At 40.4% G+C, this 20,547-nt stretch overlaps 1 protein-coding gene across 2 annotated transcripts in view; it reads right to left on the bottom strand.

The window, feature by feature from the left end:
* SLC25A21 (solute carrier family 25 member 21) overlaps nt 1-20,547 on the bottom strand; it is a 523,645-nt gene that overhangs the window by 65,787 nt on the left and 437,311 nt on the right. For both annotated transcript variants that reach the window (XM_059055660.2, XM_067030681.1), the window contains exon 4: nt 7,063-7,129. In XM_059055660.2, coding sequence (XP_058911643.1) covers nt 7,063-7,129 — 67 coding nt within the window. The remainder of the gene's footprint in view (nt 1-7,062; nt 7,130-20,547) is intronic.

Here is a 20,547-nt window from a genome sequence, read left to right as displayed (position 1 = left end):
TCTGTTGAGGACTTTCGCATCTATGTTCATCAGTGATATTGGCCTGTAGTTTTTCTTTGTGACATCTTTGTCTGGTTTTGGTATCAGGGTGATGGTGGCCTCGTAGAATGAGTTTGGGATATGATCTATCTGCTATATTTTGGAAGAGTTTGAGAAGGATAGGTGTTAGCTCTTCTCTAAATGTTTGATAGAATTCACCTGTGAAGCCATCTGGTCCTGGGCTTCTGTTTGTTGGAAGATTTTTAATCACAGTCTCAATTTCATTGCTTGTGATTGGTCTGTTTATATTTTCTATTTCTTCTTGGTTCAATCTTAGAAGGTTATGCTTTTCTAAGAATGTGTCCATTTCTTCCAGGTTGTCCATTTTATTGGCATATAGTTGCTTGTAGTAATCTCTCATGATCCTTTGTATTTCTGCAGTGTCAGTTGTTATTTCTCCTTTTTTGTTTCTAATTCTACTGATATGAGTTTTCTCCATTTTTTTTCTTGATGAGTTTGGCTAATGATTTATCAATTTTGATTATCTTCTCAAAGGACCAGCTTTTAGTTTTACTGATCTTTGCTATCATTTCCTTCATTTCTTTTTCATTTATTTATGATCTGATATTTATGATTTCTTTCTTTCTGCTAGCTTTGGGGTTTTTGTTCTTTCTTTAATTGCTTTAGGTGTAAGGTTAGGTTGTTTATCTGAGATGTTTCTTGTTTCTTGAGATAGGATTGTATTGCTATAAACTTCCCTTTTAGAACTGCTTTTGCTGCATCCCATAGGTTTTGGGTTGTTGTGTTTTCATTGTCATTTGTTTCTGTCATTTGTTGATTTCCTCTTGGATTTCTTCAGTGATCTCTTCCTTATAAAGTAGTGTATTGTTTAGCCTAAATATGTTTGTATTTTTTACAGATTTTTTCCTGTAATTGATATCTAGTCTCATAGCATTGTGGTCAGAAAAGATACTTGATACAATTTCAATTTTATATCAGTAAGTCCATCTTGTTTAATGTATCATTTAAAGCTGTGTTTCCTTATTTATTTTCATTTTGGATGATCTGTCCATTGGTGAAAGTGTGGTGTTAAAGTCCCCTACTATGATTGTGTTACTGTCGAGTTCCCTCACTTTTTTTTTTTTTTTTTTTTTTTGCGGTACGTGGGCCTCTCACTGTTGTGGGCTCTCCCGTTGCGGAGCATAGGCTCCGGACGCACAGGCTCAGTGGCCATGGCTCATGGGCTCAGCCACTCCGTGGCATGTGGGATCCTCCCAGACCGGGGCACGAACCCATGTCCGTGCATCAGCAGGTGGACTCTCAACCACTGCACCACCAGGGAAGCCCCTCGAGTTCCCCTTTTATGGCTGTTAGCATTTGCCTTATATATTGAGGTGTTCCTATGTTGGGTGTATAAATATTTACAATTGTTATATCTTCTTCTTGGACTGATCCCTTGATCATTATGCAGTGTCCTTCTTTCTCTCTTGTAATAGACTTTATTTTAAAGTCTATTTTGTCTGATATGAGAATTGCTACTCCAGCTTTCTTTCTTTCCTTTTTTTTTTTTTTTTTTTTTTTTTTTTTTTGTGGTACACAGGCCTCTCACTGTCGTGATATCTCCCGTTGCGGAGCACAGGCTCTGGACGCACAGGCCTAGTGGCCATGGCTCACGGGCCCAGCCGCTCCGTGGCATGCGGGATCCTCCTGGACCAGGGCATAAACCCATGTCCCCTCCATCAGCAGGTGGACTCCCAACCACTGCACCACCAGGGAACCCCCCAGCTTTCTTTTTTTTTTTCTTTTTTTTTTTTTTTTTTTGTGATATGCGGGCCTCTCACTGTTGTGGCCTCTCCCGTTGCGGAGCACAGGCTCCGGACGCGCAGGCTCAGCGGCCATGGCCCACGGGCCCACCCGCTCCGCGGCATGTGGGATCCTCCCGGAACGGGGCACGAACCCGCGTCCCCTGCATCGGCAGGCGGACTCTCAACCACTGCGCCACCAGGGAAGCCCCCCAGCTTTCTTTTGATTTCCTTTTGCATGTAATATCTTTTTCCATCCCCTCACTTTCAGTCTGTATGTGTCCCTAGGTCTGAAGTGGGTCTCTTGTAGACAGCATATGTACAGGTCTTGTTTTTGTATCCATTCAGCCACTCTATGTCTTTTGGTTGGAGCATTTAATCCATTTACATTTAAGGTAATTATCGATATGTATTATTGATAATTATCGATAATTATCGATATCTATTACCATTTTCTTAATTGTTTTGGGTTTGCTACTGTAGGTCTTTTTCTTCTCTTGTGTTTCCTGCATAGAGAAGTTACTTTAGCATTTGTTGTAAAGCTGGTTTGGTGGTGCTGAATTCTCTTAGCTTTTGCTTGTCTGTAAAGGTTTTAATTTCTCCGTCGAATGTGAATGAGATCCTTGCTGGGTAGAGTAATCTTGGTTGTAGGTTTTTCCCTTTCATCACTTCAAACATGTCCTGCCACGCCCTTCTGGCTTGCAGAGTTTCTGGTGAAAGATCAGCTGTTAACCTTATGGGGATTCCCTTGTGTGTTATTTGTTGCTTTTCCCTTGCTGCTTTTAATATTTTTCCTTTGTATTTAATTTTTGATAGTTTGATTAATATGTGTCTTGGCATGTTTCTCCTTGGATTTATCCTGTATGTGACTCTCTGCATTTCCTGGACTTGATTAACTACTTCCTTTCCCATATTAGGGAAGTTTTCAACTATAATCTCTTCAAATATTTTCTCAGTCCCTTTTTTTTTCCTCTTCTTCTGGGACCCCTATAATTCCAATGTTGGTGCATTTAATGTTGTCCCAGAGGTCTCTGAGACTGTCCTCAATTCTTTTCATTCTTTTTTCTTTATTCTGCTCTGTGGTAATTATTTCCACTATTTTATCTTCCAGGTCACTGACCCTTTCTTCTGCCTCAGTTATTCTGCTATTGATTCCTTCTAGAGAATTTTTAATTTCATTTATTGTGTTGTTCATCATTGTTTGTTTGCTCTTTAGTTCTTCTAGGTCCTTGGTAAATGTTTCTTGTACTTTCTCCATTCTATTTCCAAGATTTTGGATCATCTTTACTATCATTACTCTGAATTCTTTTTCAGGTAGACTGCCTATTTCCTCTTCATTTGTTTGGTCTGGTGGGTTTTTACCTTGCTCCTTCATCTGCTGTGTCTCTCTGTCTTCTCATTTTGCTTATCTAACTGTGTTTGGGGTCTCCTTTTCGCAGGCTGCAGGTTTGTAGTTCCTGTTGTTTTTGGTGTCTGCCCCCAGTGGCTAAGGTTGGTTCAGTGGCTTGTGTAGGCTTTCTGGTGGCGGGGACTAGTGCCTGTGTTCTGGTGGATGAGGCTGGATCTTGTCTTTCTGGTGGGCAGGACTGCGTCCGGTGATCTGTTTTGGGATGTCTGTGACCTTATTATTATTTTAGACAGCCTCTCTGCTAATGGGTGGGGTTGTGTTCCTGTGTTGCTAGTTGTTTAGCATAGGGTGTCCTGCACTGTAGCTTGCTGGTCGTTGAGTGGAGCTGGGTCTTTGCACTGAGATGGAGATCTCTGGGAGAGCTTTTGCCATTTGATATTATGTGGAGCCGGGTGGTCTCTGGTGGACCAATGTCCTGAACTTGGCTCCCCCACCTCAGAGGCACAGCCCTGATGCCTGGCTGGAGCACCAAGACCCTGTCAGCCACACAGCTCAGAAGAAAGGGGAGAAAAAAAAGAAAGAAAGGAAGAGAAAGTAAAATAAAGTTATTAAAATAAAAAATAAATATTAAAAATAAAAAATTAAAAAGCTATCAAAAAAAGAAAAAAAAAGAAAGAAGAGAGCAACCAAACCAAAGAACAAATCCACCAATGATAACAAGCACTAAAAACTATACTAAAAAGAAAAAACCAAAACAGAAACAGACAGAAACCTAGGACAAATGGTAAAAGCAAAGCTATACAGAGAAAACCATACAATGAAGCATACACCTACATACTCAAAGACAAAAAGGAAAAATATATATATATCGTTGCTCCCAAAGTCCACTGCCTCAATTTTGGGATGATTCGTTGTCTATTCAGGTATTCCACAGATGCAGGGTACATCAAGTTGCTTGTGGAGATTTAATCCACTGCTCCTGAGGCTGCTGGGAGAGATTTCCCTTTCTCTTCTTTATTTGCACAGCTCCTGGGGTTCAGCTTTGAATTGGCCCCACCTCTGTGTGTAGGTCACCTGAGGCCGTCTGCTCCTGCCCAGACAGGATGGGGTTAATCACTCAGGCTCGAGGGAGGGAGGGGTACGGATGCGGGGCGAGCCTGCAGCGGCAGAGGCTGGCAAGACATTGCACCAGCCTGAGGCACACCGTGTGTTCTCCTGTAGAAGTTGTGTGTCCCTGGAAACTCTCTCAAGTAGGTGAGCTGGGGCAATCCATAGGGCTCATCTCATTTGCTTTTCATCTCAGGTGTGACTCTCCCTCCTTATGTCCAGTGTCTTAAAAATTGTGGTTTCATATATGTTGTTCATTTTCTGTTCTTGCTGTTTCAGGCAGCAGAGTAAATCTGGTCCCTGTGACTTCATGTTGGCTGGAAATACAGTGGTGAACAAATAGACTTCACAGTATATCAATATAATCTTTCATGAGTTTGGTTAGCATTAAGCAGTCCTTGAGAATCTGACCATGGAATAATGGTGTTTCTGGACCTGTGAAGCTCAAGACTAGATCCTGGAACCTGGCACATTGTTCCTGCCATCCCTGAGTAAACAGCTGGTCTCTTTCTGAGGTCTTCATTTCCTTTTGCTAATTACAATACTAATTCTGTCTTCATTTGTGAAAAGGGAAGTTTCATTTATTTAGCATCAATGAATCTTATTATTTTAATGATGAATCTCATTTCAAAGAATAAAGTACAGAAAAAACAACATTATCTGTTTCTAGACATTATTTCTATACACACACACATAATATTCAGAGAGCATATATACGTATGTATGTGTGTGTCTATATCTATGGTCTCTGAATATTTTTTCAAAGTAAACTTTGATGACATACAATGAAGCAGTTTATGATGTATGAAACTGTTGCAATCAGATGATCATTTTCCTCACAAATCCTAAGATAAAGTATCTATAAAATGAGTGTTTTCATAAATTGTCTTGAAAAACTAGTGCTATCTATCTGGCAAAGATACACTCAACTCGAAGTTATACTTAAAAAGCCAACGTACTTACCATATGTCTCAATAATTTTAAGGTAAAATCTACTTAAAACAAGATGTCTGGGACACATACACCATATCCAGTTGCCCAAAAGTTCATCTGTTAACCATTGTTCTGGCAGGGAGCATTGCTTTTTTTAAGTAGAGACTAATTCAGTTTTGTAAAGCTCACGTTTTTTTTTCTTCCGTAAAAGACTGTTCAACATTGATAAACCTTAATCCTCTTAAAGTTTAAATTGTCTCCAACATACAGTATTAAGGAAAAATATGCCATGAAAAACTAATTATAGTTTACTTTATTTATACACGTAAAACTCTGAACAAATGAATATATTATTCCATGGAGACAAAGTGACTTTCCGTTTGAACAGGAACTATGCTCTGTTTGTTTACTTGGGCAATCTTTTATCAAGTGAAGCCATTTCATAATTCAACTCAGCCCTCTTGTGTACTTTGGTGAACTTTTTCCAGATTCTCTATTGCGATTCAGATCCTTTTCTTTTCTTTTTTCTTTTTTGATTCAGATCCTTATAATGAAATTTGTATTGAAGTAATAATATAAAATCACAAACACTATGGCAATGAAGAGGATGAATTTACAGAGAAAGCATGTTTTAAAGCTTTGCTTTCTGAATTCTAGACCTGAATTAAATCCTATTAAATCACCATTTTCACAGGATGTAAAAGTTTGGTGTCTGTGTATATATGTTGGGGTTTTTTTAATCATAATTTTTAACTCAGTCACCCTCTTAATTAACTGATATAAGTATATAAGCTGTTTTTCTTACCTTTCAGGAATGTTGGGAATACAAATTGAGTAATGTACGTGAAAAAAGCTTTATGTCATTAGTTGGAAAGGAAGTCTTTCAGTCTAAGTTTATGTTATCCTTATTATGGAAAGACAAAGCCATATTTGGTGATGTCAGTGGTGTTGGGGGAGGGGCAATACCAGTCAGATCCACTGGGATCAGGACCTCTCCCGGAAGGTCCTGCTAGATCTCCATGTTCTTATCCAGATACTGAACCAGCAGGTAGTACATAAACGTCCATAGTTATAGGATTATGCAGAAGCCGCATAGCACAGGGAGATTAGCTCGGTGACCACCTAGAGGGGTGGGATAGGGAGGGTGGGAGGGAGACGCAAGAGGGAGGAGATATGGGGATATATGTATACATATTGCTGACTCACTTTGTTATACAGCAGAAACTAACATGTCATTGTAAAGCAATTATACTCCAATAAAGATATTAAAAAAAAGAATGGAAATCAGTGTAGTGGAAGTAATGATTTTGTGAAAACCAGAATAGAGAATTTTAACAGAGGACACCAGGGGGAAAAATGAAGTTAGCACACCAAATAAATGTGCTATATGAGAATCATACACAAAGAAATATAATGTCTTTGTGTGCTCTGTTCATAAAGTGAGACTGATTTAAGGAGAAAGGCTTTTCTACTTCACCTCTCTCCTCTCCTCTCCCTCTCTCTTTCTTTAATAATTATTGTTCCAAAGGCAAAATTATGAATTGCCTTGAGAAAAAGTCCAAGCTCTTTTGTGGCTGCTGTGGTTTGATTACATGAATTTCATTCACCACTGTGCTTTTTGTATCATTTTCCCATTAGAAGGGAATGCCTTTACCTGGAAAATAAAATCCACAAATCAATATAGCAATATTTGAGAGACTGACCAAGTCGAATTATGATAAAAATTGTTACAATTTTAAAAATTTAAGATTTTTAAAAACTTAAAAATTTTAGAAGTTTTAGTATTTTATGTTTAATTTCCATTAATGTCCCATAGTTTATGGTGGGATGTGTTGATGCTGAAACTCTTACTACAGTCTATTTTCAGATGGTGGGAAGGCATACAATGTTTACCTTCACTGCTCTTTTTGGTGTTTCAGCCAAGATGGGTGGCAGGATTCCCTTGTAAAAACCGAACAACCTATTGGAGAAATAAAAAGATTTATATAAGTAAGGGAATTAGGAAACAGGTGATTTTGCCATTGTTTATGGATAAAGCAACTAATCTTAAAGTATTCCCAATTATTCAATGCAGCACATCAGTCATGAAATCTTCCTTTGTTTTAATTCTAAAGTGAAGAGATTATGAATTCTACATCTATATCTACTATGACATTCAGAAGAGGAGTAAATGATACTGAGACTGGAACCCCTTAGGTAAGTTGCTAGACATAATCATGAGTTGTACCTTAAAGATTAAGTCAACCCTCCTTAATCTAAGGAATTTTGAATTTATTTTCCCAGTTGTGTGGTTGGTAGTGGCCTCAAGCTGTCTATCGTCTTGCATCTCCTCCCTGTGGTAACCAAATGAGGTTAGTGCTATACCTAAGCCCACTAGACTGAAACTTCTGAGGCTAACCAGGTGATGAAAACCTCAATTTTAGGTTTAGTAACACACGGGAACTAACAAACTCTATGGCTGTGGAAATAGGGCTCCCAGCTCTGTCCTGAATTAGTCATAATTTTTTTAACTTCCTTGGTGCAGACGGAAGGAGGTCAGGGAGAGCTAATTACAGGGACATACGTTGCTGACAGAAGAAATGTCAAACTCCACTGCTGATATGCAATCTCACAGGGCATGGGACAGCTATTGTTGCCAATATTGAGAGACTCATGGTTACATATTCAGACATTTTTAGGAAAAAAAAGAATGAGTGCCATATGCTTATGGTAAGTTTTATAAAAAGGCACCACTTACTTCTCATTAAAATTTAAGGTTCAAAATTTTATATTTGTCTGTCCTGGAATCTTTCCATATATATATGCTATACCCTCATTTAAACCTGAAAATATTTCAACAGAAGAGAATATTCTGCATCATTTTCTGAGATAATCAGTTTCCCTGGTGAACCCATAAGTGGCTACAGATAAAGGCACGACTCAACGTGTTCCTATTTTAGGATATACATTTAATATCCTAGAGAAAGCTGGAGCTTCTCTGATTGACCCATTAAACTTCACTCCAACTCCCTTATTTGGATTCTGCTTCTAGCTGAGCTTCTGGAATAATAACGTTAAGAATTTATTCAGGGCTTCCCTGGTGGCGCAGTGGTTGAGAGTCCGCCTGCCGATGCAGGGGACACGGGTTCGTGCCCCGGTCCGGGAAGATCCCACGTGCCGCGGAGCAGCTGGGCCCATGAGCCATGGCCGCTGGGCCTGTGCGTCCGGAGCCTGTGCTCCGCAACGGGAGAGGCCACAACAGTGAGAGGCCTGCGTACCACACACACAAAAAAAGAATTTATTCAGATTAGCCCACTGTGCCACCCAATCCAACATGGTGACCTCTTGCTCTTCCTCGATTCACTGGCTTACACAGCACCCTTCAGTGAGGGGAGCACAAGGATTTTCTTACAGCTTCTGTTAGTTCCTTGAGGGCTAGGTGTGCACTACAGTGCTTATCCCAAAGTGTTTGTGTGTGTGTGTGTGTGTGTGTGTGTGTGCGTGTGCGTGCATGTGTATGTGACCAGGACACAAATATTTGTTAAGATTATGGATTTTATGAAGAGGAAGAAAGGAATCAAATGATCCCCTGATGTGGGCTTACTTTGCCCACTATTTTCGACCTAATGAATAGTACTAGCATTTGTATAGAGCAAGTAAAGCAGAATCTGCTTTGAAGAACTATGGGAATTCATGAATTCCCCCCACCTCCTTTCCATTCCAACTACTGATGCCTGAAACTTAAATACTCTTTGTCATTTACATGTCATTATAAATTAATTATTATATAATTTTCAGCATGAGAGTGACTAAGCATAGGTTTGGTCTTCGTAAAAGATAAATGTGATTTTCCTGAAAATAAGTTCTATATTTATAATAAAAGACATTATTAGTTCTGTTCTTCTTGGGCTGATTTTTTCACATCTGGAAGATTATGTCTGTTTATAGGGGGGAAACAAAGAAGAACATTTAAGTAAGTAAAGCTTTTAGTACAGAGTGTCCTGGTTAATAGAGGTACTTGAAATCCCATACAACGGAGAACAGATATAGGACGAACAGTTGCTCAGCCTGGAGAAGAAAGAACTTAGGGGAAAACATGATGAACATGATGGATCTTTTGAAAAATGAGCATGTACGAAAGAGATCAGACTTTTCTGTTTGCTCGCAGGTGGTAGAACTAGGACCAACAGGTTCAAGCAACAAGGAAAGACACATTTTTGGCTCAGTGGGAGCTTAATACAAGGAAGTACTTCTAATAATCTGAACTATCTGAAGATAGAATGGACTCTCTTGAAAAGTGTGAGTTCCTTGTGGTATGTGGTCAAGTGGTCTGGATAGCCACTCATCATGGATGCCAGAGATGGACGTACACAGCAATGGAAGGATTTGAGGGACCTCAAGCTTGGTTTACTCTAATCCTCAGATTTTGTTATTCTAAGAACAAGAACAAGAAGACAAGGGAAAGCACTTTTCTGAAGAGACAAACTCTGCATTACTTTAAACTTTTGCCTAACGTGGAGCACTGTTTCTCTGGAGGGGGACAGAAGTCTTATAAGCAACACAGAAGGTCTTCATTTTAAAAATGATGAGAGAAAATATTAAAAAGAGGTGTAAGGCAGGAGGGAAGAAAGGCAGCTGGGAGAACCATAAGGATTTAATCTGAAAAGAGCTGGGAGGTCCAGAGCCTTCTGCTTCATGTTGGCGATGCTTCCTTGATGTGCCCTCTTTCTCCTCTCTCTGCTCTGCTCCTTTCATGTGCAATCATCTTCCCCTCCCCCACCAGCTCCAGCCATCCCACCATCCTGAACTCTCTAATGAGGAATGAAGAGCTTTAAAGGGAGGTTCTCAAGGACCATGGGCAGCGTCTGCTGGCAAATGGGAAGCTAGAACTATGTACTTCCTTGGACTATTTTTACAGTATATCCATGCGATAATGGGCAACTATGGAATAGCCAGGCTGGCACCTCTTCTGCTGAGAATTGCCCCACCCATTTTTTTTTAAACCACTGGAACCAACGTATAAGTACAATATGATACTGCTTGTAGGCAGTGGTTGACTGGGCATCTCGCCAAATGGATCCAAGTGGTATTCTGCCTCTGTGCCCCAGTTTATCTGACCCAAGCAGTGCTTTTCTCCAGGATTTTGGAATTGGAATTGAAAAGGTCAGCCTCACTCTGTTTGGTTGGAGGTCTAAGATATAAAGCTAGAATATCAACAGCAGTCATGTTTTCTGTCAATCTGCAGTGATAAGAAAGAAGGAAGCCATCATTCAGGGAAACAAAGAAGAAAGATAGAGAAGTTCTGGTACTGTGAATGTGATCCCATGGCCAGGATTTCTTTAAGCCTAGTTACACCTTGACCCTTCTTAAATACCTGACATTTCCCTTTGCTTTTGATCCTTTGAGATACCCAAAGATTTATTTATAATAAATTCCTTTATCTACTTACAACCCAAAGTCCTGGATCAGGAAATTGGCCCCTACAGCCAAAGTGGTTGCTGCTGTACCTCGGTACCATGCGCTCTTCCATGAAAAGCCTTTGGTCAGGTAAGAGTGGCACTTGGACCAATCCAAAGAGTCACACCCAAGATGTGAGCAAGAATGCAAATCAAAACACAATTAGGTACCACTTCACACCAGTCAGAATGGACATAATTAAAAAGTCTACAAATAATAAATGTTGGAGAGGGTGTGAAGAAAAGGGAACCCTCTTACACTGTTGGTGGGAATGTAAATTGGTGGAGTTATTATGGAAAACGGTATGGAGGTTCCTCTAAAAACTAAAAATAGAGTTGTATGATCCAGCAATCCCACTCCTGGACACATACCCAGACAAAGCTATAATTCGAAAAAATACATGCACTCCTACGTTCGTAGCAGCACTATTTATAATAGCCAAGGCATGGAAACAAGCTAAATGTCCATCGACAGATGAATGGATAAAGAAGATGTGGTATATATGTACAATGGAGTACTACTCAGCTATAAAAAAAGAATGAAATATGCTATTTGCAGCTACACGTATGGACCTAGAGATTATCATACTAAGTGAAGTAAGTCAGAAAGAGAAAGACAAATACCATATATCACTCATATGTGGAATCTAAAATATGACATGAACATATCTATGAAACAGAAACAGACTTATAGGCAGAGAATGGACTTGTGGTTGCCAAGGGGGAGAGGGGGTGAGGGAGGGAAGAACTGGGAGCTTGCGATTAGCAAACTACTATATATAGGACAGATAAACAACAAGGTTCTACTGTATAGCAAAGGGAACTATATTCAATGTCCTGTGATAAACCAGAATGGAAAAGAATATGAAAACAAATATATATTGATATATACATAACTGAATCACTATGCTGTACGGTAGCAATTAACACAACACTGTAAATGTAAATCAACTATACTTCAACAAAATTTTTAAAGAAATGTGAGCAAGAGAATGTGGGTAAGGCCTCAAGCTGATGACATATTTTTCTGACTTGATTAGATAATTACTGGAAGTTTTCCTAATGTAAAGTATGATATACAGATTCTAAAAAACCAAAAGGATTTGTAATGTTTTATGAAGAAGATACTTTTTTTTTGGCTAAAGAACTTATGTTTATACTCACATGCACTGTTCATTCTGCCAGTTTTTTTCTGTGTTCACGTAATTTTGGCTTGAAATACAGAGCATATAGCTTACCAGGACAATAAGCAGGGAAGTTAAGAGATTTGTGACACCCATATCAACATGCTTTATCCTGCTTACTTTCCAGGACATTCAATTGACTCCCTGAATGAATGGAAAGTGAGATTCTAATGTCTACTGGAAAGACAGTAAAACCACCACAGTGGTTTTAAGTTTTGACCCACATCAAGCCAACTGGAGAACTCTTTGGAAGAGACACAAGAACCAATGCAAGACCTCCCATAAAACTGTTGTATGAACTGTATGGAAGCCCTCATATATCGTTTCTCAGAGTTGTTTCTTCTAAAAGTTGTGAGTTCGATTTTAACTATACTGTGTAGGAAAATGTTAACTTGGATGTGTATAGACTTTTGTTGACATTGTTGTAAGTAAAAATAGTCAAATCTGTTGAATGCTTAATATGGACTAGCCACTCTGTTAAGAATAAGTATATGAAGGCATATGGACATATTTAATCTCATCCAACTCTCACAACAGTCCTTTGAAGTAGCAATAATTATTTTCTTCATTTTGCAGGTGAAGCCTGTGAGCCTATCACTACCGAACAGGGGATGGCGACTCAAATCAAGTTCCACTGTCCTCACAGTCTCTTTCCTTGACCGCTGAGCTGTAAAGGTATTGTAGTTTTTCTTAAAATAAAATCATTTTTACAAACACCTTTGAAAAGTCAAGTTATTTCTGTTGCAAAAATATTTTGTCATTTCTTATTTTAGGAGGAAGCAGAAGAAGCAATTAAAAATCAGGTTTCTAGTCCATTTCCATTCAATTCTCTTTTAAAGTAATATACCATACTACCTGCATAACTGATAGATCTGGGCTGAGATGAACAGGATCATTTTCTGGGAAAACTTCTGGGTTGTTTATTAAATATTTTCTAGGTGGATCAGATGAGAAAAAAAAAGTAGGTCTTAGGATCAACTTTTTTTCCCCATAGGATAAAGTTTTGCCCTTAAGAGAGACACCAGGATAATTCTGTCAGTGTGGGAAAAAGTCAATGCATAGTTCAGTAATATAATAAAACACAGAAATATTAATACTAAATATTAAAATAAAAACTGTTGTTATCCCAAAAGTCAGTTGGGAGCACCTTTGGCTGTTGACTTAACAGATACCCTCCTCACCCCTCCTTGTTCCTTGAGGTGCAGGTATTCACTGTCCCCTTCTCCAGTCCAGGGGGTGAAGCAGAGTTCTTCAAACCTATCATGGTGGTCCCATTCCCTTACTAGTGAGTGGGTTGAGTATGGACATACGACTCAAGCCTAGCCCATTGTACCAGCAAAGAGGGAGGGATGCATGCTGCAAGTCTTGGATTTCTAGCCTAAGGAAAGGAGCACATAGGAAGAAAAGCCCCTCTTTTCCACTAGATGTTGTCCTCACTGCATGAGATCCCTGTGTACCGTGGCCAAGTGAGATATCATTGCCCACAAGCTGAGCATGGCCATCAAAGGCAAATAGGACCTGGACCTTGATGACATCACTGGGCTGCTCAATGAACCAATCCTGGCATCCTACCTCCAGATTTCTGGTTATGTGAAATTAAAAATAAGCCTTTAGTATTTGAGCTGCTTTCAGTTACATCTTCTGTTAACCTACAGCTAAAAGCATTCTGATACAAACAGCTTTAACACCACCATTTCTGAAAAAGTCTTAAATTGTAATTCTTAAATCACAATCATAGTGAAGATAGTTGTTAAATGTTAAGCAAAGCACTTAGAAGGAGACTGTGAAAACCATTTTGAAAATGTTTTTAGATTTTTTCTTTCAGGAGCCTATCACGCGTTAAAACGCTATCCCATTAGGATGATTACTTGTGAAAGAGCCCGTACCCTGCAGATGGAATGTGGAGAAGTTCACAGGCAAAAATGAGGACGGAGCTCCAGGTCTCCAAAGCCATTCGATCACGATGGTTCCCATACTGATTGAGAGTTGTTATTCAGGAATATCGGTGACAAAGAGTATTACAATACTGGATCACATTTGTTTTTAATTGTATGATCAAAACAGGCCTTGTATTACTTATGTACATCTATAAAATGAAGCTCAAAACTGCATTGCACGTGTTCTTCTCAAAGACACAGCTCACACATAGCTTATTTGGAATACAGATTTATGCCAAACCCCGCAAAATAATTTTACCCCTCATTTCCCCCCCGCCGCCTTTTTAAAGTGTGAAGCTATTTAACATATCGGGTGGCTCCAAGGTCATACACCAACTAGTACAAAAATGTTGATTGTACAAAGCAAGGAGATGTGGAATTTTCTTTGAGTTCCAGTTGGTGGTTCATTTACAAACCCTGGAAGAAGCCTTCCTGCTGTCTCTCATTAGTAGGGACCAATTTTAGGTTACCTTGTCTAAGGCCCAAACTTTAGACCCCCGCAAGAAACCAGACAGATCCTTAATGAAATATCTTGTACCTGACAACAACTTTAGTCCATTTGGAAGGCTGAAAAAAAGTTACCTGCTTTAAGTCAACTACTGAAATCTGAAGACTTTGTGGTAAATAGTGGGTAGAAAGGAGAGGGCTTAACATTCTCAAAATTTGACTCAGGTAAAGAAACCAAAAAGGAGTAGATAAATCACATGTCCCATCTGCCCCTCCTTTTTTCCCTCTGAGTCACCTCCTTGTAGGTTTTGCTGTTATTTTTCTAATTTAGTATGTAGAAAATGTTTGTTTGGAAGTCATTTTTTTTTGCGGTACGCGGGCCTCTCACTGTTGTGGCCTCTCCCGTTGCGGAGCACAGGCTCTGGACGCACAGGCTCAGCGGCCATCGCTCACGGGCCCAGCCGCTCTGCGGCATGTGGGACCTTCCCGGACCGGGGCACGAACCTGTGTCCCCTGCATCGGCAGGCGGACTCTCAACCACTGCGCCACAAGGGAAGCCCATTTGGAAGTCATTTGTACCGTAGAGTTGGACTGCTCCTACGGGTGGGTTGCGAAATTTCCGAAGTTGCTAGGCTGGTAAGCAGGGTTTTGGCCTTAGGAGCCACAACATGGAATCTATTCTTCTTTGCAGCTCCCAAGGAGAAAGGGAAACAGTGCAGCTGCTTCACACGTGACCTTTAGAGGGAGTCATACCTGTTGTCCATCAGAAAGGTTATCATAAAACTCAACTGATAGATTCCTGAGAAATGAGTGTGAGGAAACTGTGAATAAATTATTTCCCTCTTAAGGGAGGAAAAGATCAATGTACACATCTGCTACCTGTGGAAACCAAGGCTTTCCCTGGTTGTTGGAGATGAAGGGTTCTGGGGCCCAAACTGCTGAGATTCATAACCTGGGTCCAGCAACCATCACACACCAGGATGGAGGTGCACATCATCCAAGCATGAAAAGGCCAATTAAAGAAATGATTTCCAAGTTGAAAAGCCATTTTCAAAGCCACCTGCAGCACACTCACATGCAGCATGAGATGGATGTTTTCACCTGGATTCCACTTCTTTGCCAAAAACCTGGCATTCAGTAAAAGTCCAGAGCAGCAATAACTCTCACCACTGAAGCATGAAATAGGAGCAACAGGGAAAGTGACACCAGATCCCCAGTTGGGGAAATTGGAAAACATTAACATGTCTGTGTACCTAACAGAGCACAATTACTACATTTTATTTTGTTTCAACAGTCACGACCTAAATGAACATCACCATTCAGTTCTGTTCTGGGCAATGATCCAAGCTCATCTTTGGTACAGTTGATTTTGAAGCCTTATAGTCAATCATATCTTCACAATTTGTTCTTCTTTCAGGCATCCTCCTGATTTCCATTTCTTGTTTGGAAGCCTTGAGTCATCTGTTCTGGCAACATGACCAACCCAAATCAGTCATTTTCTCCAAATTATATTGAAATAGGGATCTTGCAAGTTTGTTTTCTTCCTCCTTCTTTCTTTCATATAATTTTCCCTTTAAGAATCTCCTAATACAAAGCTGATTGAAGGCATACAATATCCTCTTTCTTCTGCTGTTGACAAATCCAAGTTTCTTACCCACATGCTGTAGCTCTGTAATTAAAGCAATGAGGGTGGCACTCAGCCCTGGGTTATGAGTGTATGGCTCCCATTGCTCGATGGGTCCTGTATCCCAGGGCAGAATTCTGGCCTTGACACTACACCTTTAGGGCATAATTCTGACATCATTTACACCCCACAAGTCTTAGAGGCTCCCAGAATCCAAATGAAAGAGTGCAGTTCCATGGCTCTATTATTTGAATTATGTAGAATCTGCAATCTGAAGTTCTCAAAATTGCACACATCTTGGGGCCATTTTCATTTAGGCAAAGGAGAGAGGGAAAACTAGATATCCTTCAAAGGAGAGGAAAAACAGCTTACAGAGAGTAAGCGACACAGGTTCTTTTAAAAGCAGTGACTGAACTTCAAGAAAGGGCAACATAATGAAAATTTCAGCTAAGATTCTAACATAAAACTAACAAAAGTTCTCCCTGCTTCAACTCATATCAGGTCTCCAGGCACAAACGATACATTATTAGTTTTCATTACAGAGAATTAATTGAATTGAGTTTCTGCATATGGACCTTGGATATATTTGTTACCCCAAACCCTACCACTTTCATTACATGCTGTACAGAGAAATTCTTTCAAGTTTTCCTCAACACACTTTTTAACTGAACTTTCAGTATGCTTTTACCACCACAATTAAATTTTGTTGATGTGTCTAAAATAAACTACAACTTTGATTTTCTAAGATACAAAAAAATTAGTTTAGCTGTCAGTATCATTTAGGAGGTAGGTCCATGGCTCCATTCCCTGGAAAGTTGGCAGGATGCTCAATGCACCAAACATGCTCATCCCAAGGAAGGCATTAGCGTGATATAAGAACCAGAACCCTGACAGAAAGAGCTAAGGAAAGAAAAAGCAAAAGAGATATTTGAGAAGCAACTCACATGGTAAACAGTACGGGTAGAATGTGGTGTTAATTGCTCCATGAATCTATAAGTGAAGAGACACATTTAGAACTGACCATGCAAAAAAGTGTAGTAATTTTCAGTTACAGCAGATTACCTTGCTTATAAAGATGAAAACGTTTCCATTAGGGAATAAGAATCACGTAAGGGAAGTCTTTCACTCATGTAGATGGTAAGTCTGAGGAAAAAGACTCAAAAAAAAAAAAAAAAAAAAGCAACCAAAACAACTCTATTTCTTGGACTGGGACTGAAAACCAGGAAAAAAGGACCTGACTGTGGAGTCAGAAAGTCCTTTGCCAGCCAGCTCCCAGCTCTCTGCTAAATAAGTCCTGCTGAAGAAATTCCTTGCTCCATTCTAGCCACCCCCATCCTCTCACCAATCCCCTTGTTTGTACTTCCTCTGTTTCCAGTTTCTGTCCTCCCCATTTGTGAAGTCATCATTCATTGATTCACTCACTTATTCTTTCAGTATATATATATATATATATATTTTTTGGTGGTACGCGGGCCTCTCACTGTTGTGGCCTCTCCCATTGCGGAGCGCAGGCTCCGGACGCGCAGGCTCAGCGGCCATGGCTCACGGGCCCAGCCGCTCCGCGGCACGTGGGATCTTCCCGGACTGGGGCACGAACCCGTGTCCCCTGCATCGGCAGGCGGATTCTCAACCACTGCGCCACCAGGGAAGCCCACTTTCAGTATATTTTATTCCAAGCACTAAGCTCAACACCTTTTTCTAGGGTCAAATGTTGACAGAGTAGTTCTGTTGTCCCCAAATCAACTAAGACCTTAATTTTCTCCAGGAAGCTTTCTCTGGGATGTAGACAAATATCTTGATATTGCACCTGCTTGCAATATTTGACCAAGATGTTGCCTTTCATGTTATACTATGTGCTTGGCACTTATATTGAATACACTGAGATTCAAATAAGAAATGTATATACTTATGCATATATGTCTATACATATTCATATGTATGTATATGGTCATATACATAGATATGACTTGGTAACCATATTAACAGTCTGAATGACTTGTATATTTTTAACTGAGTAGAGTATGTATTATTCACGTGATTACCACATTTAATCCAGATTATAAATTGCTTTTTTAAAAAAAATATGTATTTATTTGGCTGTGCTGGGTCTTAGTTGCAGCATGCGGGATGTGGGATCTAGTATCCTGACCAGGGATCGAACCCGGGTCCCCTGTATTGGGAGCATGGAATCTTAACCATTGGAGTCTTAACCACTGGACCACCAGGGAAGTCCCTATAAATTGTCTGACAATGGCCACTCCTGTTCTTTATCACCACCCTCTAGCATTTAATATTCATTTGATTCTACCTGTCAGTAAAGGCAATATGATGTAGTGGAATGTGTGCTCTGGAGCAACCCTCCTTGGGTTGGAATTCTAGCTCATCCACGTGTTAGCTGTTTACCTAGCATGAAAAACTGTTGGCAAGGTGAGCAAATTAATTCCAAAAGATTACTGACAGAATAGAGATGTTTTTTATGCCAGCTCTCTCTACAAGTGCTTATGGAAATGAGTTAGTACACTGTTGTAAGTTCCCTGATTTTATAGCTTGACCTAGCTGCAGCGCTGTATATGACCACAGCTGGGGCAGAAAGCCTCAGTATTCAGAGATGTCCTTTACAAATGGAACCTTACCTAAGTGTGTGACCCAGTGCCTTAGGAATTCACACCCCATTGTGGAATTCTGCTACAACCAAGTCATACATGTTTGAGACCAAAGATGTTGTGCACTAAGTAGGCTACTCCCAAAGTATAAGTCACATTTGGAAATGTATTAACCCTTTATGACCACCAGTTGTTACAGTAGGCTCCAAATTAATTTCTTGAAGTGCCCCCTAGTGGTACCAGAGTTCAATGCAACTCAACAACTGTCCCAACCCTGCCAAAGAACAAAGCTTTGGACCAGGGCATTTTGTAGGTTACAGATTACAGTCTGATTTAGCAGACTTTCAATTCACTAAATTAGGCTCCAAAGGAACAGTATTATAACAGCTTGGACTTCTACTGGAATTGAGATTACTGAGAGAAACTTTAGAAAGAAAACCATCAATCATTGTGCTTAATGCTTTACAACTATTATTTCATTCAACTTTTACATGAAATAGATTCTACTCTTTCCATTTCATAGACAAGGACAAGAGACTCCATGAAGTTAAGCAACTTTCCTACTGGTCAAACAGCTTGTAAGTGGTGTAGTTGTGATAAGAACGAAAGTCTACCTGACTCTAAAACTTCTACCCTTAAACGCTGTGCTTGACTCCCGCGTCCTCAGGGAGAGAGTCAGGTCACTGAGAAACGCCATTCCACCTCCTGGCTCTAGCGCTCCTTCTGTGCCTGTGTCTCCAGTACTTGGGCCCCAGGTTCTGCTTGGTTTCTGAGAGGGACTAAAATGCTGGGTTTTGAACAAAAGAACAGCTGAGCCAGGGTTTGTAGCCCCTCTTGTCATCCAAGTCCTCTGCACCTGTTTTTTTTTTTTTTTTTTTTTTTTTTTTTTTTTGCGGTACGCGGGCCTCTCACTGCTGTGTGGCCTCTCCCGTTGCGGAGCACAGGCTCCGGACGCGCAGGCTCAGCAGCCATGGCTCACGGGCCCAGCCGCTCCGCAGCATGTGGGATCCTCCCGGACCGGGGCACGAACCCGCGTCCCCTGCATCGGCAGGAGGACTCTCAACCACCGTGCCACCAGGGAAGCCCTGCACCAGTTTTTGAAGCACCTGAGTTCTTAGTTAATTGATTTAAACACAAGATAAACGGGTAGTCACCGAGCTTTCAGGATTTAATAAGTCAAAGTCTATCTGTACTTTATGGATTTCTGGATGTGCACAGTCTTCCAGATCACTCTGAAAAATTGTTTCCTTCATACCACATTATTATCAATGAATAATTAAGGTTTAACTGTTTTCCTAACGAACTCTTACAGTGTTCTAGAAAACTACAAGTTGGATAAACTATATAGAATTCAAGACATCTGAAAAACAATGCAGAAGCCAACCCTAGGGCTCAGTTTCTGGACCTCATCTACCTCTCCCTGGTGATTTCATCCAGTCATATGACTTTAATTATCATCCTTATGATGTTTAATGTCATCCATCTCCAGTTCACCCAGTCATCTACTCAACACCTCCACTTGGATATTTAGGAGGCATCTCATAATTAGCATGTTCAAAAGAAACTCCTGATTCTTCCACCACAAACTTGCTCCACCCACAATATTCTCCAAATCTCTTAACGGTAAGTCCATCTTTCCAGGCACGCAAGCCAGAAACTTTGAAAGCATACTTGAGTTCTGCCTTTCTCGTATTCATCTCTATTACCCTGGCCCAAGCCCTAATGGTACTGCACTTGAACCTTTGTGCTAGTCTCCTAACTAGTTTCTCTGCGCTCTATTCTCAAAGCAGTAACAGAATAGTCCCGTTAAGATGAAAGGCAGATCATATCACTCACTCATCCTCCCATCTCCCTCAGAACAAAACCAAAATCCCTTCAAAGGCCTCAGGCAATCTGCTTCCACACACTGCCTCATACCTTCCCCCTCATCTCCTATTATGCCTTCCTTGGTTCACAGCCCTCCAGTCCACGGACCTTGTTATTCTTTGGAGCAGGCACGCTCCCACCCCAGGGCCTTGACACTTAGGGCATCTTGCCTGGGATCCTCTCCGCCACTTATCCCCATTGTCTCACTCCTCACCTCCTTAAATTGCACAAACGTTACCTTCTCAGTGAGGCCTGACCTCACCTCTCTTCTACTTAAAATTG

Source organism: Kogia breviceps, chromosome 3 (genome assembly GCF_026419965.1).
Source record: "Kogia breviceps isolate mKogBre1 chromosome 3, mKogBre1 haplotype 1, whole genome shotgun sequence".
NCBI lineage: Eukaryota > Metazoa > Chordata > Mammalia > Artiodactyla > Physeteridae > Kogia > Kogia breviceps.
Note: the sequence above shows the minus strand (reverse complement) of the source record. Positions and strands in the feature narration are given on the sequence as shown.